Genomic DNA, 22,092 nt, shown 5'->3' with positions numbered 1-22,092 from the left:
TCATGGCCTTTATGGGCTCCCAGTGACCCCACAGCGCCCCCTCCCCAAGGTTCTCGGGGCCCCCCGGAGCCCCCAGAGCGCCCCAAATCCCCCTCGCTGCTTTTGGGGCCGCCCCAAAACCGCCCCAAGCCACGCCCACCCCCGCCATGGCCACGCCCCCACGCTGAGCTCACCGCTGACGTCACCCCTCCCGCGTTTTGGCCGGGGGCCACGCCCCCTCATTGCCATATATGGTGCGGGGCCACGCCCATGGAAGGGGCGGGGCCGGCCAGCGCGCGCGCGCGCGCGGGATTCGAACGCGGCGCCCGAAAACGGCCGGAAAAGGCGGGAAAAGGATCCCAAAATTCCCGAGAGGGAAAAGGATCCCGGAGTTCCCGAGAGGGAAAAGGATCCCGGAATTCGCCGGGCGGGAAAAGGATCCCGGAGTTCCCGGGCGGGAAAAGGATCCCGGAGTTCCCCGGGCGGGAAAAGGATCCCGGAATTCCCTGGGATCGGCACCTGGAAAAGGATCCCGGAATTCCCCGGGCGGGAAAAGGATCCCGGAATTCCCCGGGCGGGACAAGGATCCCGGAATTCCTCGGGATCGGCGCCGGGAGCGTGAAAAAGATCCCGGAATTCCCCGGGATCGGCAGCGGGAAGAGGATCCCGGAGGTTCCCGGCATCGGCACCGGGAGCGGGAAAAGGATCCCGGAATTCCGGAGCGGGAAGAGGATCCCGGAATTCCGGAGCGGGAAGAGGATCCGGGAGCGAGGTGGGACCGGGGGCTCTTCCTGGGAACCCCCGGGGCTGGGATTGCCCCCCCCAAACCCCGGGACCCCCCCCCCCCAATTCCCAAATCCCATCCCCGGGCTGGGATCCCCCCGCCTGGGGCCATCCCAGATCCCGGATTTTGGGGATCCCCCCCACCAATTCCCGCATCTGGGACTGCCCCATTCCCTGGTTTGGGATTTGCTCCCCACCCCCCCACCCCCCAAAACTCCCGTCTGGAACTTCCAAAAATTCCCGAATCTGGGGCATCCCAAATCACGGGACCCCCCCCAAATTCCCAAATCCGAGACCCCCCCAGTTCCCAAATCCAGGCCCCCGTAATTCCCAAATCTGGGATTTCCCAATTCCCAAATCTGGGACCCCCCCCCCCCCAGTTCCCAAAATTTCCCCCAAATCTGAGCCTTCCCAATTCCCAAATCTGGGATTTCCCCCACTTCCCAAATCCAGGCCTCCCAATTCCCAAAATTTCGCCCAATTCCCAAATCCAGCCCCCCCCAATTCCCAAAATTTCCCCCAATTCCCAAATCCAGCCCCCCCATTCCCAAAATTTCCCCCAATTCCCAAAATTTCCCCCAATTCCCAAAGCCAGCTCCCCCAATTCCCAAAATTTCCCCCAATTCCCAAATCCAGCTCCCCCCAATTCCCAAAATTTTCCCCAATTCCCAAATCCGGGATTTCCCCAATTCCCAGATCCTGAATTTCTCCAATTCCCAAATTTGGGATTTCCCCAGTTCCCAAAATTTCCCCCAATTCCCAAATCCAGCTCCCCAAATTCCCAAATTTTCCCCCAGTTCGCAAATCCAGCTCCCCTCAATTCCCAAATTTTCCCCCAATTCCCAAATCCTCCCCCCCGGTGCCACTGGGGTCCCTCCACGTCCCCTGGTGCCCCGCAGGATCGGGATCGGGATCGGGATCGGCTCCATGGACGCCTTCCAGTCCCCGACGGCCTCGTCCCGCCGGGACAAAGAGGGTGAGGAGCCCGGGATGGGCCCGGGAGGATCCCAGAGGGATCGGGATGGGCCCAGTGGGATCGGGATGTTTGATCCCAAAGTGGTCCCAAAGGGATCGGGATGTTTGATCCAGGATTGTTCCCAATGGGATCGGGATGTTTGATCCCAAAGTGGTCCCAAAGGGATCGGGATGTTTGATCCAGGATTGTTCCCAAAGGGATGGGGATGATCCCAAGGGGATCGGGATGGGCCCAAAGGGATCGGGATGTTTGACCCCAAAATGGTCCCAAAGGGATGGGGATGTTCCCAAAGGGATCACGATGGGTCCAAGGGCATCGGGATGGGCCCAAAGGGATCGGGATGGTCCCAAAGGGATCGGGATGGGCCAATGGGATCGGGATGTTTGATCCAGGATTGTTCCCAAAGGGATTGGGATGATCCCAAAGGGATGGAATGATCCTCTGGGATGATCCCAAAAGGATCGGGATGGACCCAATGGGATCGGGATGATCCCAAAAGGATCGGGATGGGCCCAAAGGGATCGGGATGTTCCCAAAGGGATCACGATGGGTCCAAGGGCATCGGGATGGGCCCAAAGGGATGGAATAATCCCCTGGGATGGGCCCAAGGGATCGGGAGGGGCCCAAAGGGATCGGGATGTTTGATCCCATAAATGATCCCAAAAGGATTGGGATGTTTGATCCAGGATTGTTCCCAAGGGGATTGGGATGATCCCAAGGGATCGGGATGGGCCCAAGGGGATGGAATAATCCTCTGGGATGATCCCAAAGGGATCAGGATGGGCCCAAAGGGATCGGGATGGTCCCAATGGGGTGGAATGATCCTCTGGGATGATCCCAAAGGGACCGGGATGTTTGTTCCCAAAGGGATGGAATGATCCTCTGGGATGATCCCAAAGGGATCGGGATGTTTGTTCCCAAAGGGATGGAATGATCCTCTGGGATGGGCCCAAGGGGATCGGGATGATCCCAAGGGGATCGGGATGGTCCCGAAGAGATCGGGATGTTTGACCCCAAAATGGTCCCAAGGGGATGGAATGATCCTCTGGGATGATCCCAAAGGGATCGGGATGGGCCCAAAGGGATCGGGATGATCCCAAAGAGATTGGGATGTTTGATCCAGGATTGTTCCCAAGGGGATCGGGATGTTTGATCCCAAAGTGGTCCCAAAGGGATCGGGATGTTCCCAGTGGGATCAGGATGGGTCCAATGGGATCGGGATGGGCTCAAAGGGATGGAATGATCCTCTGGGATGGGCCCAAGGGGATCGGGATGATCCCAAAGGGATCACGATGGGCCAAAGGGATCGGGATGTTTGACCCCAAAACGGCCCCAAGGGGATGGGGATGGTCCCGAAGGGATGGAATGATCCTCTGGGATGGGCCCAAGGGGATCGGGATGGTTGATCCCAAAATGTTCCCAAAGGGATTGGGATGGTGGTCCCGAAGGGATGGGGATGTTCCCAAGGGGATGGGAATGTTCCCAAGGGGATGGGAATGTTCCCAAGGGGATGGGAGTGTTTGATCCCGGGATGTTCCCAAGGGGATGGGAATGTTTGATCCCGGGATGTTCCCAAAAGGATCGGGATGTTCCCAAGGGGATGGGAATGTTTGATCCCGGGATGTTCCCAAGGGGATGGGAATGTTTGATCCTGGGATGTTCCCAAAAGGATCGGGATGTTCCCAAGGGGATGGGAATGTTTGATCCCGGGATGTTCCCAAGGGGATGGGAATGTTTGATCCCGGGATGTTCCCAAAAGGATCGGGATGTTCCCAAGGGGATGGGAATGTTTGATCCCGGGATGTTCCCAAAAGGATCGGGATGTTCCCAAGGGGACCGCCGGGACCCCAGGGGCTGTTCCAGGGGAACGCCCTCATCCCAAACCCGGGATCACGAACGGGAAGGGCCTTGGAAGGATCCTGGGGATGAATTCCAGAGGCTGCTCCAAGCCCTGGCCGACCTTCCCTGGGACAATCCCGCAGATTCCCGGGAAAACTGCCAGTGCCTCCCCCTTCCTCCTTCTCGTCCTCCTCCTCCTCCTCCTCCCAGTTTTATCCCTGAGCATATCCCAGTGGGAAATCCCTGGGATCGGTTTCCCATCCCCGTTTCCCATCCCTGTTCCCCTGTCCCATCCCTGTTTCCCATTTCCCATCCCCGTTTCCCATCCCCGTTTCCCATTCCCGTCCCCTTTCCCAATCCCTGTTCCCATTCCCCATTCCCATTCCCATCCTCGTTCCCCATTCCCCATTTCTCATCCCCATTCCCATTTCCCATCCCCATTCCCCTTTCCCCATTTCCCATCCATGTTCCCGTCCCCATTCCCGTTCCCATTCCCGTTCCCATTCCATTTCCCATTTTCCATCCCCATTTCCCATCCCCATTTCTCATTTCCCATTCACATTTCCCATCCCCATTTCCCATTCCTGTTCCCATTTCCCATCCCCATTTCTGTTCCCATCCCCATTTCCCATCCCTGTTCCCATTCCAGTTCCCATTCCCGTTCCCATTTCTCATCCCCATTCCCCATTTCCCATCCCCATTTCCTGTTCCCGTTCCCATTTCCCATCCCTGTTCCCATTCCCGTTCCCATTTCCCATCCCCATTCCTGTTCCCATTCCCATTTTCCATCCCCGTTCCCATTTCCCATCCCCATTTCCCATTTCCCGTTCCCGTTCCCATCCCCATTTCCCATCCCTGTTCCCATTCCTGTTCCCATTCCCGTTCCCATTTCCCATTTCTCATCCCCATTCCCCATTTCCCATTCCCTTTCCCATTTCCCGTTCCCCATTCCCCATTTCCCATTCCCCATTTCCCATTCCCGTTCCCATTCCCGTTCCCATTCCCGTTCCCATTCCTGTTCCCATTCCCATTTGCCGTTCCCATTTCCCATCCCCGTTCCCATTCTCGTTTCCCATCCCAGCTCCTCGTGCTGCCCGGAATTCCCCTCAGGATTTGGGGCTGGATCTGCGGGATCTCCGTTTTTTCGGGAACGAGCCCCCCCGGTGCTTTATGGGATCTTTGGGATTTATTTTCCCACCCAGGGAACGGAGCTGGAGTTTGGGAAAACAAAGGGAAGGGCTGGGAGGAGCTTTCCTAAAAATCTGACTCGGGAATGGGCTTGGAGCATCCCGTGGGAACCCTGGGATATTTTGGGAATTCCGACCACTCCCGGCTCCGCCGAGGATCCGTGACCCCGGAATCCGCCGGGATTTAAATCCCAGCGGGAATGAGGACTCCAGGGCTGGAAATTCCAGGCGGGAATGGTTCCCCAAATCCAGCTGAACTTCCCCCGGAAGCTCGAGGCCGTTCCCTCCCGCCCCGTCGCTGATCCCCGAGGAGCAGATCCGGGATCTCCCGATCCCAGCGGGATTTCCCGCGGGATCACCGGGAATTTTCCCCGCAGAGCCCGGCCCCGTGTCCGTGACCATCCCGGCCTCTCCCTTCATGCAGAAGTTGGGATTCGGCACCGGCGTCAGCGTCTACCTGATGAAAAGGTTGGGAATCGCTATCCCGGGAAATCCCGCAGATGATCCCGGCTTTCCTCCCCGTGGATGCGGAGCCGGGGCTGGGATCTGGGATTTGGGGAGCCAAGGGAGGGAGTTGGGATTTGGGGAGCCAGGAAGGAGCCCGGTGTTTTGGGATAACCCTGTCCCGGCTGGAATTCTGGGATTTGGGTTCCATTCCTGGGAATTCCAGGGATTTGGGCTCCATTCCTGGGAATTCCAGGGATTTGGGCTCCATTCCTGGGAATTCCGGGATTTTGGGCTCCATTATTTTGGGATAATCTTCTCCCCAGCTGGAATTCTGGGATTTGGGCTCTGTTATTTTGGGACAACCCTTTCCCAGCTGGAATTCCGGGATTTGGGCTCCATTCCTGGGAATTCCAGGGATTTGGGCTCCGTTATTTTGGGATAACCCTGTCCCAGCTGGAATTCCATGGATTTGTGTTCCATTCCTGGGAATTCCTGGATTTAGGGCCCCATTATTTTGGGATAATCTTTTCCCTGGCTGGAATTCTGGGATTTGGGTTCCATTCCTGGGAATTCCAGGGGTCTGGGCTCCATTCCTGGGAATTCCAGGGATTTGGGCTCCGTTATTTTGGGATAACCCTGTCCCAGCTGGAATTCCATGGATTTGGGTTCCATTCCTGGGAATTCCAGGGATTTGGGCTCCATTATTTTGGGATAACCCTTTCCCAGCTGGAATTCCGGGATTTGTGTTCCATTCCTGGGAATTCCTGGATTTAGGGCCCCATTATTTTGGGATAATCTTTTCCCTGGCTGGAATTCTGGGATTTGGGTTCCATTCCTGGAAATTCTGGGAATTGGGCTGAGTTATTTTGGGATAATCTCCCTGGCTGGAATTCCAGGGATTTGGGTCTGTTATTTTGGGCTAACCCTTTGCCAGCTGGAATTCCTGGGAATTTGGGTTCCATTCCTGGGAATTTCGGGATTTGGGGCTCCATTATTTTGCGATAATCCTGTCCCAGCTGGAATTCCAGGATTTGGGCTCCATTCCTGGAAATTCCAGGAATTGGGCTGAGTTATTTTGGGATAATCTTCTCCCTGGCTGGAATTCTGGGATTTTGGGCTCCATTATTTTGGGATAACCCTTTCCCAGCTGGAATTCCATGGATTTGGGCTCCACTCCTGGGAATTCTGGAATTTTGGGCTCTGTTATTTTGGGATAAAAACCTTTCCCAGCTGGAATTCCATGGATTTGGACTCCATTCCTGGGAATTCCAGGATTTTGGGCTCCATTATTTTGGGTTATTTACCCTTTCCCAGCTGGAATTCCAGGATTTGGGTTCCATTACTTTGGGATATCCTGTCCTGGCTGAAATTCCAGGATTTGTGCCCCATTATTTTGGGATAACCCTTTCCCAGCTGGAATTCTGGGATTTTGGCTCCATTCCTGGGAATTTTGGGAATTGGGCTGAGTTATTTTGGGACAGCCCTTTCCCGGCTGGAATTCCACGGATTTGGGTTCCATTCCTGGGAATTCCATTATTTTGGGCTCCATTCCTGGGGATTCTGGGAATTGGGCTGAGTTATTTTGGGACAGCCCTTTCCCGGCTGGAATTCCACGGATTTGGGTTCCATTCCTGCGAATTCCAAGGATTTGATCTCCATTCCTTCCCTCCACCTGGAAACGGATAAAAATTCCCCGAGAATTCCCCGGGGGGGGGGGGGGGGGGAATTCGGATCATTCCCGTCCCGCGGCGGGGGTCGGATCCCTCCCCCAGACTCCTCAGGAATCCCGCGCCAGCCCCGGCTGTTCCCGGTGGGAATTCCCTGGGAATTCCCGCGGTTCTTCTCCCCCCCCCCCTCCCCGGCCAGGTCTCCGCGGGGGTTGTCCCGCTCTCCGTGGGCCGTGAAGAAAATCAACTCCGGCTGCTCCCGGAGCCAGCGGAGCCTCTTCCAGCGGAGGCTCCGGGAGGAGGCGCAGACGCTCCGGAACCTGCGGCACCCCAACATCGTGGGTGGGTGGGAATCCGCCGGGAACGGAGGGGCGGGATCCATTGGGAATGGAGAGATTGGATCCGTTGGGAACGGAGGGGCTGGATCCATTGGGAATGGAGAGATTGGATCCGTTGGGAACGGAGGGGCGGGATCTGTGGGGAGGGAGGGGCTGGATCCACTGGGAATGGAGAGATTGGATCCGTTGGGAATGGGGATGGATCCATTGGGAATGGAGAGATTGGATCCGCTGGGAAGGGGGATGGATCCATTGGGAATGGAGAGATTGGATCCGTTGGGAACGGAGGGGCGGGATCTGTGGGGAGGGAGGGGCTGGATCCACTGGGAATGGAGAGATTGGATCCGTTGGGAATGGGGATGGATCCATTGGGAATGGAGGCGTTGGATCCGTTGGGAATGGGGATGGATCCATTGGGAATGGAGAGATTGGATCCGTTGGGAATGGGGATGGATCCATTGGGAATGGAGAGATTGGATCCGCTGGGAAGGGGGATGGATCCATTGGGAATGGAGAGATTGGATCCGCTGGGGACGGAGGGGCGGGATCCATTGGGAATGGAGAGATTGGATCCGTTGGGAACGGAGGGGCGGGATCTGTGGGGAGGGAGGGGCTGGATCCACTGGGAATGGAGAGATTGGATCCGTTGGGAATGCAGGGGTAGGAACCGTGGGAATGGAGGGGCGGGATCCGTGGGGAGGGAGAGATTGGATCCGTTGGGAACGGAGGGGCGGGATCCATTGGGAATGGAGAGATTGGATCCGTTGGGAACGGAGGGGCGGGATCCATTGGGAATGGGGATGGATTCATTAGGGAATGGAAAGGTTGGGAATGGAGGGGTTGGATCCGTGGGGACGGAGGGGCTGGATCCATTGGGAATGGAGAGATTGGATCCGCTGGGAAGGGGGATGGATCCATTGGGAATGGAGAGATTGGATCCGTGGGGAGGGAGAGATTGGATCTGTGGGGAGGGAGAGATTGGATCTGTTGGGGACGGAGGGGCGGGATCCGTGGGGAGGGAGAGATTGGATCCGCTGGGAATGCAGGGGTGGGAACCGTGGGAATGGAGGGGCTGGATCCGTTGGGAATGGAGAGATTGGATCCGTTGGGAATGCAGGGGCTGGATCCGTTGGGAATGGGGATGGATTCATTAGGGAATGGAAGGGTTGGGAATGGAGGGGTTGGATCCGCGGGGACGGAGGGGCTGGATCCATTGGGAATGGAGAGATTGGATCCGCTGGGAACGGAGGGGCTGGATCCATTGGGAATGGAGAGATTGGATCCGCTGGGAACGGAGGGGCTGGATCCATTGGGAATGGAGAGATTGGATCCGCTGGGAACGGAGGGGCTGGATCCATTGGGAATGGAGAGATTGGATCCGCTGGGAACGGAGGGGCTGGATCCATTGGGAATGGGGATGGATTCATTAGGGAATGGAGGGGTTGGGAATAGAGGGGTTGGATGTTCTGGGAATGGGATTGGATCCATTGGGAATGGAGGGGTTGGATTGTTGGGAATGGAAGGGATGGATCCATGGGAATGGGGATGGATCCATTGGGAATGGGGATTGATTGATTTGTTGGGAATGGGATTGGATCCATGGGAATGGAGGGGTTGGATTTGTTGGGAATGGAGGGGATGGATCCATTGGGAATGTGGCTGGATCCATTGGGAATGGAGAGGCTGGATCCGTTGGGAATGGAGGGGCTGGATCCATGGGAATGGGAATGGATCCACAGGAATGGGGATGGATCCATTGGGAATGGAGGGGTTGAATCCATGGGAAAGGGTTGGATCCATTGGGAATGGGGCTGGATCCATTGGGAATGGAGAGATTGGATCCGCTGGAAACGGAGGGGCTGGATCCGTGGGAACGGAGAGATTGGATCCGTTGGGAATGGAGGGGCTGGATCCGTGGGAAAGGCTTGGATTTGTTGGGAATTGGGTTGGTTCCATTGGGAAAGGGTTGGATCCATGGGAATGGGGATGGATCCATTGGGAATGGAGGGGATGGATCCATTGGGAAAGGGTTGGATCCATTGGGAATGGGGATGGATCCATTGGGAATGGAGGGGCTGGATCCATGGGAATGGGGATGGATCCATGGGAATGGGGATGGATTTGTTGGGAATGGAGGGGTTGGATCTGTTGGGAATGGAGGGAATGGATCCATTGGGAATGGAGGGGATGGAGCCAATTCCAGAGGGAGATGAGGGGGATTTGGGATCGGGGAATTCCAGACCTCCCAGTGCCTCTGGAATTCCCAGGGAAGCCGGGGCTGCTCCCGGATCCCTGGGAGCGTCCAAGGATGGATCTGGAGCTCCCTGGGATCGTGGGAGGGGCCAGGGTTGGATTGGGATGGGATTGAAATCCATGAATCCCACCCGGAGCGCTCCATGATTGCGGCTGCTGCCCCATTCCCACGGATCCCATTCCCACGGCTCCCATCCCCATTCCCACATCTCCTGTCCCCATCCCCACGGCTCCCATTCCCACGGCTCCCATTCCCATGGATCTCATCCCATTCCCATTCCCACGGCTACCATTCCCGAGGATCCCGTCCCCATTCCCACGTCTCCCACGGCTCCCATTCCAACGGATCACATGGATCCCATTCCCACGGCTCCTGTCCCCATTCCCACGGCTCCCGTGGATCCCATTCCCATGGATCTCATCCCATTCCCATTTCCATGGATACCATTCCCACAGCTCCCGTCCCCATTCCCACGGCTCCCATTCCCACATCTCCCATTCCCACATCTCCTGTCCTCATTCCCACATCTCCCATTCCCACGGATCCCATTCCCACATCTCCCATTCCCGGATCTCCCATCCCCATTCCCATTCCCACGGCTCCCATTCCCACGGCTCCCATTCCCATTCCCACATCTCCCATTCCCGGATCTCCCGTCCCCATTCCCATTCCCACGGCTCCCATTCCCACGGCTCCCATTCCCACGTCTCCCATCCCCATTCCCACGGCTCCCATTCCCATTCCCACGGCTCCCATTCCCACGGCTCCCATTCCCACGGCTCCCATTCCCATTCCCACGTCTCCCATCCCCATTCCCACGGCTCCCATTCCCATTCCCACATCTCCCATCCCCATTCCCACGGCTCCCATTCCCACGGCTCCCATTCCCATTCCCACATCTCCCATCCCCATTCCCACGGCTCCCATTCCCACGGCTCCCATCCCCATTCCCACGGCTCCCATTCCCACGGCTCCCATTCCCACGGCTCCCATCCCCATTCCCACGGCTCCCATCCCCATTCCCACGGCTCCCATTCCCACGGCTCCCATTCCCACGGCTCCCATTCCCACGTCTCCCATCCCCATTCCCACGGCTCCCATCCCCATTCCCACGGCTCCCATTCCCATTCCCACATCTCCCATCCCCATTCCCACGGCTCCCATCCCCATTCCCACGGCTCCCATTCCCACGGCTCTCATTCCCATTCCCACATCTCCCATCCCATTCCCACGGCTCCCATCCCCATTCCCACGTCTCCCATCCCCATTCCCACGGCTCCCATTCCCACGGCTCTCATTCCCATTCCCACATCTCCCATCCCATTCCCACGTCTCCCATCCCCATTCCCACGGCTCCCATCCCCATTCCCACGTCTCCCATCCCCATTCCCACGGCTCCCATTCCCACGGCTCCCATTCCCACGGCTCCCATCCCCATTCCCACGTCTCCCATTCCCACGGCTCCCATTCCCAAGGCTCCCATTCCCACGTCTCCCATTCCCACGTCTCCCATCCCCATTCCCACGGCTCCCATTCCCATTCCCACGGCTCCCATCCCCATTCCCACGGCTCCCATCCCCATTCCCACGGCTCCCATCCCCATTCCCACGGCTCCCATTCCCACGGCTCCCATTCCCATTCCCACGGCTCCCATTCCCATTCCCACGGCTCCCATCCCCATTCCCACGTCTCCCATTCCCACGGCTCCCATTCCCATTCCCACGGCTCCCATTCCCATTCCCACGGCTCCCATCCCCATTCCCACGTCTCCCATTCCCACGGCTCCCATTCCCACGGCTCCCATTCCCACGTCTCCCATTCCCACGTCTCCCATCCCCATTCCCACGTCTCCCATTCCCAAGGCTCCCATTCCCACGTCTCCCATTCCCACGTCTCCCGTTCCGACGCTTCCCGCCGCCGCCGTTGCCAGGGTACCGGGCGCTGGCGGAGGCTGCGGACGGGAGCCTGTGCCTGGCCATGGAGTTCGGGGGGCAGCGATCCCTGCACGAGCTGATCGAGGAGCGCCGGGAGCGCGGCCTGGGCGCCTTCCCCGCCGACACCATCCTGCACGTGGCGCTGAGCGTCGCCAGGGGCCTCCAGGTACCGCCCGCCCGCCCGCCCGCCTGCGGGACGCCGGCACCGCACCGGGACAGCGCCGGGACAGCGCCGGGAGTGGGGGAGAGCACCGGGAGAACCCCGGGAGAACCCTGGGAGAACCCCGGGAGAGCACCGGGAGAACCCCGGGAGAGCACCGGGAGAACCCTGGGAGAACCCCGGGAGAGCACCGGGAGAACCCCGGGAGAGCACCGGGAGTGGGGGAGAACGCTGGGATTGCGGGAAAATCCTGGGAGTGCGGGAGAGCACCGGGAGAACCCTGGGAGAACCCCGGGAGAGCACCGGGAGAACCCCGGGAGAGCCCCGGGAGAGCACCGGGAGAACCCCGGGAGAGCACCGGGAGAACCCCGGGAGAACCCCGGGAGAGCACCGGGAGAACCCCGGGAGAGCACCGGGAGAACCCCGGGAGAACCCCGGGAGAGCACCGGGAGAACCCCGGGAGAACCCCGGGAGAGCACCGGGAGAGCACCGGGAGAACACCGGGAGTGGGGGAGAGCACCGGGAGAACCCCGGGAGAGCACCGGGAGAACCCTGGGAGAACCCCGGGAGTGCGGGAGAGCACCGGGAGAGCACCGGGAGAACCCTGGGAGAGCACCGGGAGTGGGGGAGAACGCCAGGATTGCGGGAAAATCCTGGGAGTGCGGGAGAGCACCGGGAGAACCCCGGGAGAGCACCGGGAGAACCCCGGGAGAACCCCGGGAGAGCACCGGGAGAACCCCGGGAGAGCACCGGGAGTGGGGGAGAACGCTGGGATTGCGGGAAAATCCTGGGAGTGCGGGAGAGCACCGGGAGAACCCTGGGAGAACCCCGGGAGAGCACCGGGAGAACCCCGGGAGAGCCCCGGGAGAGCACCGGGAGAACCCCGGGAGAGCACCGGGAGAACCCCGGGAGAACCCCGGGAGAGCACCGGGAGAACCCCGGGAGAGCACCGGGAGAACCCCGGGAGAACCCCGGGAGAGCACCGGGAGAACCCCGGGAGAACCCCGGGAGAGCACCGGGAGAGCACCGGGAGAACACCGGGAGTGGGGGAGAGCACCGGGAGAACCCCGGGAGAGCACCGGGAGAACCCTGGGAGAACCCCGGGAGTGCGGGAGAGCACCGGGAGAGCACCGGGAGAACCCTGGGAGAGCACCGGGAGTGGGGGAGAACGCCAGGATTGCGGGAAAATCCTGGGAGTGCGGGAGAGCACCGGGAGAACCCCGGGAGAGCACCGGGAGAACCCCGGGAGTGGGGGAGAGCACCGGGAGAACCCCGGGAGAGCACCGGGAGAACCCTGGGAGAACCCCGGGAGTGCGGGAGAGCACCGGGAGAGCACCGGGAGAACCCCGGGAGAGCACCGGGAGAACCCCGGGAGAGCACCGGGAGTGGGGGAGAACGCTGGGATTGCAGGAAAATCCTGGGAGTGCGGGAGAGCACCGGGAGAACCCCGGGAGAACCCTGGGAGAACCCCGGGAGAGCACCGGGAGAACCCCGGGAGAGCACCGGGAGTGCGGGAGAATTCCAGGGTGCTGGGAGAACCCCGGGATTGCGGGAAAACCCTGGGAGTGCGGGAGAGCACCGGGATTGCGGGAGAACCCTGGGATTGCGGGAGAAACACCGGGATTGCGGGAGAACCCTGGGATTGCGGGAGAAACACCGGGATTGTGGGAGAGCACTGGGATTGCGGGAGAAACACCGGGATTGCGGGAGAGCACCGGGAGTGCGAGAGAACCCCGGGATTGCGGGAAAACCCTGGGAGTGCGGGAGAGCACCGGGAATCTGGGAGAATTCCAGGCTTCTGGGAGAATCCTGGGATTGCGGGAGAGCACCGGGAGTGCAGGAGAAACACCGGGAATCTGGGAAAACCCCGGGATTGCGGGAAAACCCTGGGATTGCGGGAGAGCACCGGGAGTGCGGGAGAATGCCGGGATTGTGGGAAAACCCCGGGATTGCGGGAGAGCACCGGGAGTGCGGGAAAATCCTGGGAGTGCGGGAGAGCACTGGGAATCTGGGAGAATTCCAGGATTCTGGGAGAATCCTGGGATTGAGGGAGAGCACCGGGATTCTGGGAGAAACACCGGGAATCTGGGAAAACCCCGGGATTGTGGGAGAGCACCGGGATTGCGGGAAAACCCTGGGACTGCAGGAGAGCACTGGGAGTGCGGGAGAGCACCGGGAATCTGGGAGAATTCCAGAATTCTGGGAGAACCCCGGGATTGCGGGAGAAACACCGGGAGTGCGGGAGAATTCCAGGATTCTGGGAGAACCCCGGGATTGCAGGAAAACCTTGGGATTGCGGGAGAGCACCGGGAGTGCAGGAGAGCACCGGGAGTGCGGGAGAGCATCGGGAGTGCAGGAGAGCACCGGGAGTGCGGGAGAGCATCGGGAGTGTGGGAGAATTCCAGGATTCTGGGAGAATCCCGGGATTGCGGGAGAGCACTGGGACTGCGGGAAAACCCTGGGATTCTGGGAGAATTCTGGAATTTTGGGAAAACCCCGCGATTGCAGGAGAATGCCAGGATTGCGGGAGAACACCGGGATTCTGGGAAATCCCTGGGATTGTGGGAGAGCACCGGGAGCGCGGGAGAACATCAGGATTGTGGGAGAATCCCGGGAATGCGGGGGAGCACTGGGAATGCGGGAGAAACACCGGGAGTGCGGGAGAACGTCGGGATTGCGGGAGAGCACTGGGATTCTGGGAGAACGCCAGGAGTCCGGGAGAAATACCAGGATTGTGGGAGAGCACCGGGAGTGTAGGAGAATTCCAGAATTCTGGGAGAACCCCGGGATTGCGGGAAAACCCTGGGATTCTGGGAGATCCTCGGGATTCTGGGAAAAAGGGGAGCCAGGGCGGCTTCCCAGCTGCTGGGGGGGTTGGGATAGGGATGGGGATGGGGATGGGTGGGATCTTGGGAAGGAATTCCCGGCTGGGCTGGAATTCCCAGAGGATCCCTGGGAGTGTCCCAGGAAAGGCTGGAGCGCTCTGGGATTGGGATTGGAATGGGATGGGATTGGAGATCCATGGATCCCATCCCAAACCATTCCGGGATTCTGGGATCGAGGACACTCAGGATCCATCCCGAGGGATTTTTATGGAATTTGGGGATGGAAAAGGGAAGGGAGACCCTGCCTGGAGTCCCAAATTCCCAGGGAATTCTCCCAAAATTCCTTCTCCAGGAGGAGTCGGGGTGGGGATGGATCCAATCCCGGGCTGGCAGAGCCGGGAATGGAGGGAATTCCCTGGAAAGGGGAGCCTGGGGTGGGATTTGGGCCGGAATTCCCGGCTGGGCCGGATATTCCCGGAGAATCCCTGGGAACGCCCAAGGAAAGGTCGCAGGACTGGGCCGATCCCTGAGATCCCCCCCCCAATCCACGGATTCCCGGCCGTGTCGAGGCTGGATCCGGGATTTCCCCTCCCCGGCTGCCCCGATCCGACCGGCGGCTCTCCTTCCCGGCGTTCCCGGCGTTCCCGGCGTTCCCGACGGCAGTACCTGCACACGGAGCAGCGGCTGCTCCACGGCGACATCAAATCCCCCAACGTCGTCGTCCGCGGCGCCTTCGAGGCCGTCAAGATCTGCGACGTCGGCGTCTCCCTGCCCCTGGACGAGAACCTGACCGGTGCGGCCCCCGGAATTCCCGGGAATGGAGGGGGTCCCGTCCCATGGGTCCCCGTCCCAAGGATCCCCTTCCCAATCCCATGGATCCCAATCCCATGGATCCCATTCCCTTTCCCATGGATCCCCTTCTCAAGGATCCCATTCCCATGGATCCCAATCCCATGGATCCCATTCCCTTTCCCATGGATCCCCTTCTCAAGGATCCCATTCCCATGGATCCCAATCCCATGGATCCCATTCCCTTTCCCATGGATCCCCTTCTCAAGGATCCCATTCCCATGGATCCCAATCCCAAGGATCCCCTTCCCATTCCCATGGATCCCATTCCCAATCCCAAGGATCCCCTTCCCATTCCCATGGATCCCATTCCTTTTCCCAAGTATCCCATTCCCATGGATCCCAATCCCAAGGATCCCATTCCCATGGGTCCCATTCCCAATCCCAAGGATCCCCTTCCCATTCCCATGGATCCCCTTCCCATCCCCATGGATCCCATTCCCAATTCTGATCCCTTTCTGAACTCCGTTCCCAATCTGATCTCATTCCCAGTCCAATCCCATTCCCAATCCAATCCTAATCCCAATCCCATTCCCAATCCTGATCCCATTGCAGGAAGCGATCCCAATCCCACTCCTGATCCCATTCCCGATCTCATTGCAGTGAGCGATCCCATTCCCACTCCCAATCCCATTCCCATTCCTGATCCCATTCCCACTCCTGATCCTGTTCCTGTTGCAGTGGGCGATCCCATTCCAAATTCCATTCCCAATCCGATCCCTTTCCCGGTCCCAATCCCATTGCAGTGGGCAGTTCCATTCCCATTCCCAATCCCGATCCCGTTCCCACTCTCGATCCCGATCCCGTGGCAGTGAGCGACCCCATTCTCATTCCCACCCCCAATCCTATTCCCATTCCCATTGCAGTAAGCGATCCCATTCCCATTCCGGATCCCTCTCCCAATCCCAATCCCATTGCAGTGAGCGACCCCATTCCTGATCCCAATCCCATTGCAGTGAGCGACCCCATTCCCGTTCCCACTCCTGTTCCCATTCCTGTCCTCAGTCCCATTCCAATCCCCGTTCCCATCCCTGTTCCCATTCCCCATTCCCATTTCCATCCCCGTTCCCATTCCCATTTCCCATTCCCATCCCCAACCCCATTCCCATTTCCTGTCCCCATCCCCATCCCCATTCCCCATCCCTTTTCCCATCCCCATTCCCGTTCCCATTCCCATTCCTGTCCCTGTTCCCATCCCATTTCCCATCCCCATTCCCATTCCCCATTCCCATTCCCATTTTTGCTATTTTCCCATGTTCCTGTTTCCTGTCGACTCCCGTCGTTTCCCGTTGATTCCCGGCGTTTCCCAACGATTCCTGACGTTTCCCGACGATCCCTGTCAATTCCCGTTGGCGATTCCCGTTGGCGATTCCCGTTGGTGATTCCCGTTGCCGTTTCCCGTCATTGATTCCCGTCGTTGATTCCCGTTGGTGTTTCCCGTCGTTGATTCCCGTCGTTGATTCCCGTTGCCGGTTCCCATTGCCGATTCCCGTTGCCGATTCCCGTTGCCGATTCCCGTTGCCGATTCCCGTCGTCGATTCCCGTTGCCGTTTCCCGTTGCCGTTTCCCGTTGCCATTTCCCGTTGCCGATTCCCGTCGCCGTTTCCCGTCGCCGTTTCCCGTCGCGGGTTCCCGTCGCCGATTCCCGTCGCCGTTTCCCGTTGCCGATTCCCGTCGCCGTTTCCCGTCGCCGTTTCCCGTCGCCGTTTCCCGTCGCCGATTCCCGTCGCCGTTTCCCGTCGCCGTTTCCCGTCGCCGTTTCCCGTCGCCGATTCCCGTCGCCGTTTCCCGTCGCCGTTTCCCGTCGCCGTTTCCCGTCGCCGTTTCCCGTTGCTGTTTCCCGTCGCCGTTTCCCGTCGCCGGTTCCCGTTGCCATTTCCCGTCGCCGATTCCCGTCGCCGTTTCCCGTCGCCGATTCCCGTCGCCGTTTCCCGTCGCCGTTTCCCGTCACCGTTTCCCGTTGCCGTTTCCCGTTGCCGTTTCCCGTCGCCGTTTCCCGTCGCCGTTTCCCGTCGCCGATTCCCGTCGCCGTTTCCCGTCGCCGTTTCCCGTCACCGTTTCCCGTTGCCGTTTCCCGTTGCCGTTTCCCGTTGCTGTTTCCCGTCGCCGTTTCCCGTCGCCGGTTCCCGTTGCCATTTCCCGTCGCCGTTTCCCGTTGCCGATTCCCGTCGCCGTTTCCCGTCGCGGGTTCCCGTCGCCGTTTCCCGTCGCCGGTTCCCGTTGCCGATTCCCGTTGCCGATTCCCGTTGCCGTTTCCCGTCGCGGGTTCCCGTTGCCGTTTCCCGTCACCGTTTCCCGTTGCCGTTTCCCGTTGCCGTTTCCCGTTGCCGTTTCCCGTCGGCGTTTCCCGTCGCCGGTTCCCGTTGCCATTTCCCGTCGCCGATTCCCGTCGCCGTTTCCCGTCGCCGATTCCCGTCGCCGTTTCCCGTCGCCGTTTCCCGTCACCGTTTCCCGTTGCCGTTTCCCGTTGCCGTTTCCCGTCGCCGTTTCCCGTCGCCGTTTCCCGTCGCCGATTCCCGTCGCCGTTTCCCGTCGCCGTTTCCCGTCGCCGGTTCCCATCGCCGATTCCCGTTGCCGTTTCCTGTCGCGGGTTCCCGTCGGCGTTTCCCGTTGCCGTTTCCCATTGCCGTTTCCCGTTGCCGGTTCCCGTCGCCGATTCCCGTCGGCGTTTCCCGTCGCCGTTTCCCGTCGCGGGTTCCCGTCGGCGTTTCCCGTTGCCGTTTCCCGGTTCCCGGTTCCCGGGGGCAGTGGCGGACGGCTCGCTGCGCTACGTGGGCACGGAGCCGTGGCTGCCGCCCGAGGCGCTGCCCCCGCCCGGCGCCATCTCCGACCGCGCCGACGTCTTCGCCTTCGGCCTCACGCTCTGGGAGATGCTGGCCCTGAGCGTGCCACACCTGCCCCCGGCGCCCCGCGGCTCCCCAGGTACGGAACGCCGGGAAAACCCCCCCGGGAACGCCGGGAAAACCCCCCAGGAACGCCGGGAAAACCCCCCGGGAATTCCCCCTGGGAATGCCGGGAAAACCCCCTGGGAATGCCGGGAAAACCCCCTGGGAATGCCAGGAAAACCCCTGGGAATACCCCCTGGGAATGCCGGGAAAACCCCTCAGGAATCCCCCCTGGGATGCCGAGAAAACCCCCTGGGAATGCCGGGAAAACCCCCTGGGAATGCCAGGAAAAACCCCCGGGAATGCTGGGAAAACCCCCCCGGGAATGCCGGGAAAACCCCTCGGGAACGCCAGGAAAACCCCCCGGGAATCCCCCCTGGGAATGCCGGGAAAACCCCCCGGGAATTCCGGGAAAACCCCCTGGGAATGCCGGGAAAACCCCCCGGGAATGCCGGGAAAACCCCCCAGGAATGCTGTGAATTCCCCCTGGGAATGCTGGGAAAAAGCCCCCGGGAATACCCGCTGGGAATGCCGGGAAAACCCCTGGGAATACCCCCTGGGAATGCCGGGAAAACCCCTCAGGAATCCCCCCTGGGATGCCGAGAAAACCCCCTGGGAATGCCGGGAAAACCCCCTGGGAATGCCGGGAATCCCCCTCGGGAATGCCGGGAAAACCCCGTGGAGAACGGCCGGGAAGGGATCCGGGTTTTTGGGAAAGGGAGGGAGGGACGGGAATGGGATTCCCGCTGGGAAAGGGGGGGTGGGGTCGTGGGGAGGGATTCCCAGCGGGGCTGGAATTCCAAGGGAATCCCGGGGAGTGCCCCAGGAAAGGCTGGAGCAGCCTGGGGTTGGGATTGGAGCACGATTGGAATGGGATGGGATTGGAGATCCATGGATCCCACCCAAACCATTCCGGGATCAAGGACACTCAGGATCCATCCCGAGGGATTTTTATGGAATTTGGGGATGGAAAAGGGAAGGGAGAAACTTCCTGGAGTTCCGAATTCCCAGTGAAGCCCCTGGATCCCAAAATTCCTTCTCAAGTTGGGATGGGGATGGATCCAATCCAGGAGAGCTGGAGAGGGATTTGGGAAAAGGGCCTGGAATGCCAGGACAGGGAACGGCTCCCACTGCCAGAGGGTCGGGATTTGGGGATTTCGGGAAGGAATTCCCGCCTGGGAGGTAGGGGAGGGGCTGGGCCAGAATTCCCAGAGGATTCCCGGGAACATCGGGACATGCCGGGCTGGGATCGGGACCGGTGTTCCTGGGATCCACTCCCAACGGCCACGCCCTGCTGCCATTCCAGAGGGTTGGGATCTGGGAATCTTGGAATTTCAGGATCTTGGAGGCTTGGGATTTTGGGATCTTGGAGTCTCGGGCTCTTGGGGTTTCGGGATCTTGGGAAGGAATTCCCAGAGGATTCCAGGGATCTTTGGGACGTGCCGGGCGGGGATCGGGGTCGGCGTTCCCGGGATCCTCTCCCCACACCCGCTCTCTCCCAACGTCGTTCCAGAGGGTTGGGATCTCGGGATTTTGGAGTCTTGGGATCTACGGATCATGGAATCCTGGGATTTCGGGATCTTGGGAAGGAATTCCCAGCTGGACCAGAATTCCCAGAGGATTCCAGGGAACATTGGGATGTGCTGGGCGGGGATCGGGGCCGGCATTCCCGGGATCCTCTCCCAACGGCCACACCCTGCTGCCATTCCAGAGGGTTGGGATCTGGGAATCTTGAGATTTTGGGATCTTGGAGTCTTGGGAATCTTGGGATTTCAGGATCTCGGAGTCTTGGGATTTTGGGATCTCCGAGTCTCGGGATTTCATGATCTTGGAGTCTCGGGCTCTTGGGGTTTCGGGATCTTGGGAAGGAATTCCCAGAGGATTCCAGGGAACTTTGGGACGTGCCGGGCGGGGATCGGGGCCGGCATTCCCGGGATCCGCTCCCCACACCCGTCCTCTCCCACCACCATTCCAGAGGGTTGGGATCTCGGGATTTTGGAGTCTTGGGATCGCAAGATATTGGAGTCTTGGGATTTCGGAATCTTGGGGTTTCAGGAGCTTGGAAAGGAATTCCCAGCTGGGAGGGAGGGGATGGGCTGGGCCAGAATTCCTAGAGAATCCCTGGGAGTGTCCAAGGAGAGGTCGGGATCACCCTGGGAACATTGGGATGTGCCGGGCGGGGATCGGGGCCGGCATTCCCGGGATCCGCTCCCCACACCGGCTCTCTCCCACCGCCATTCCAGAGGGTTGGGATCTCGGGATCTTGGAGTCTTGGATTTTGGGATCTTGGAGTCTTGGGATTTAGGGATTTTGGAGTCTTGGGATTTTGGGATCTTGGAGTCTTGGGATTTCGGAATCTTGGAGTCTTGGGATTTTGGGATCTTGGAGTCTTGGGATTTCAGGATCTTGGAGTCTTGGGATTTCGGTATCTTGGGGTTTGGGGATCTACAGATCTTGGAATCTTGGGGTTACGGGATCTTGGGCTGGCATTCCCAGAGGATTCCAGGGAACTCTGGGACACGCTGGGGATCAGGGCCAGCGTTCCCGGGATCCTCTCCCCACACCGGCTCTATCCCACCACCGTTCCAGAGGGTTGGGATCTTGGGATTTTGGAGTCTTGGGATTTTGGGATCTTGGAGTCTTGGGATTTTGGGATCTTGGGGTTTTGGGATCTACAGATCTTGGAATCTTGGGGTTTTGGGATCTTGGGAAGGAATTCCCAGCTTGGGAAGGAATTCCCAGAGGATTCCAGGGAACATTGGGACGTGCCGGGCGGGGATCGGGGCCGGCATTCCCGGGATCCGCTCCCCACACCGGCTCTCTCCCACCGCCATTCCAGAGGGTTGGGATCTCGGGATCTTGGAGTCTTGGGATTTTGTGATCTTGGAGTCTTGGGATCTCGGGATCTTGGGGTTTGGGGATATACAGATCTTGGAGTCTTGGGATTTTGGGATCTTGGAGTCTTGGGATTTTGGGATCTTGGGGTTTCGGGATCTTGGGCTGGCATTCCCAGAGGATTCCAGGGAACATTGGGATGTGCCGGGCGGGGATCGGGGCCGGCATTCCCGGGATCCTCTCCCCACGCCGTCTCTCTCCCGCCGCCGTTCCAGACGATGAGGACGACGAGGATGACGAGGATGAGGATTCCCTGTCGGAGGAGTCGTGGGACGAGGCGGCGTTCCGGGCGGCGCTGGGCTCGCGGCCGGCGCTGCCGGCGGCGGCGGCGCTGGATCCGGCGCAGGCCGCGGTGCGGGAGCTGTTCTGCGCCTGCACCGCCGCCCCGCCCCGGCAGCGCCCGCCGGCCGCGCGCGTCGTCCGCGCCCTGGAGAGCCGGCAGCGGCCCTGAGCCCCGGCAGCGCGGAGCCCGCCCGCGGGGGATCACCGGGAAAACGGGATCACCGGGAAAACGGGGCTGGGATCACCGAACAGAGATCACCGGGAAAACGGGGCTGGGATCACTGAGCTGGGATCACCGGGAAAACGGGGCTGGGATCACCGGGAAAACGGGATCACCGGGAAAACGGGGCTGGGATCACCGAACAGGGATCACCGGGAAAACGGGGCTGGGATCACCAAGCGGGGATCACCGGGAAAACAGGGCTGGGATCACCGAGCTGGGATCACCGGGAAAACGGGATCACCGGGAAAACGGGGCTGGGATCACCGGGAAAACGGGATCACCGGGAAAACGGGGCTGGGATCACCGAGCCAGGATCACCGAGCTGGGATCCTGGGAAAACGGGGCTGGGATCACCGAGCCGGGATCACCGGGAAAACGGGATCACCGGGAAAACGGGGCTGGGATCACCGGGAAAACAGGATCACCGGGAAAACGGGGCTGGGATCACCGAGCGGGAATCACCGGGAAAACGGGGCTGGGATTCCTGGGAAAACAGGGCTGGGATCACAGAGCTGGGATCACCGAGCCAGGATCACCAGGAAAACAGGGCTGGGATCACCGAGCCGGGA

The 22,092-nt window shown here is 60.1% G+C and overlaps 1 protein-coding gene across 1 annotated transcript; it reads left to right on the top strand.

Annotated features, from left to right (window-relative positions):
* The first annotated feature begins 300 nt into the window (after positions 1-300).
* Positions 301-21,469, top strand: PBK (PDZ binding kinase). The gene is made up of 8 exons (XM_053937554.1): positions 301-751; positions 1,662-1,738; positions 5,142-5,232; positions 7,078-7,220; positions 11,401-11,570; positions 15,053-15,182; positions 17,987-18,160; positions 21,234-21,469. Exons 2-8 carry the CDS (start codon positions 1,690-1,692, stop codon positions 21,467-21,469), a joined length of 993 nt encoding a protein of 330 aa, XP_053793529.1. The 5' UTR covers positions 301-751; positions 1,662-1,689.
* The last annotated feature ends 623 nt before the right edge of the window (positions 21,470-22,092 follow it).

This window comes from Vidua chalybeata, chromosome 3, assembly GCF_026979565.1.
Source record: "Vidua chalybeata isolate OUT-0048 chromosome 3, bVidCha1 merged haplotype, whole genome shotgun sequence".
Classification (NCBI taxonomy): domain Eukaryota; kingdom Metazoa; phylum Chordata; class Aves; order Passeriformes; family Viduidae; genus Vidua; species Vidua chalybeata.
Note: the sequence above shows the minus strand (reverse complement) of the source record. Positions and strands in the feature narration are given on the sequence as shown.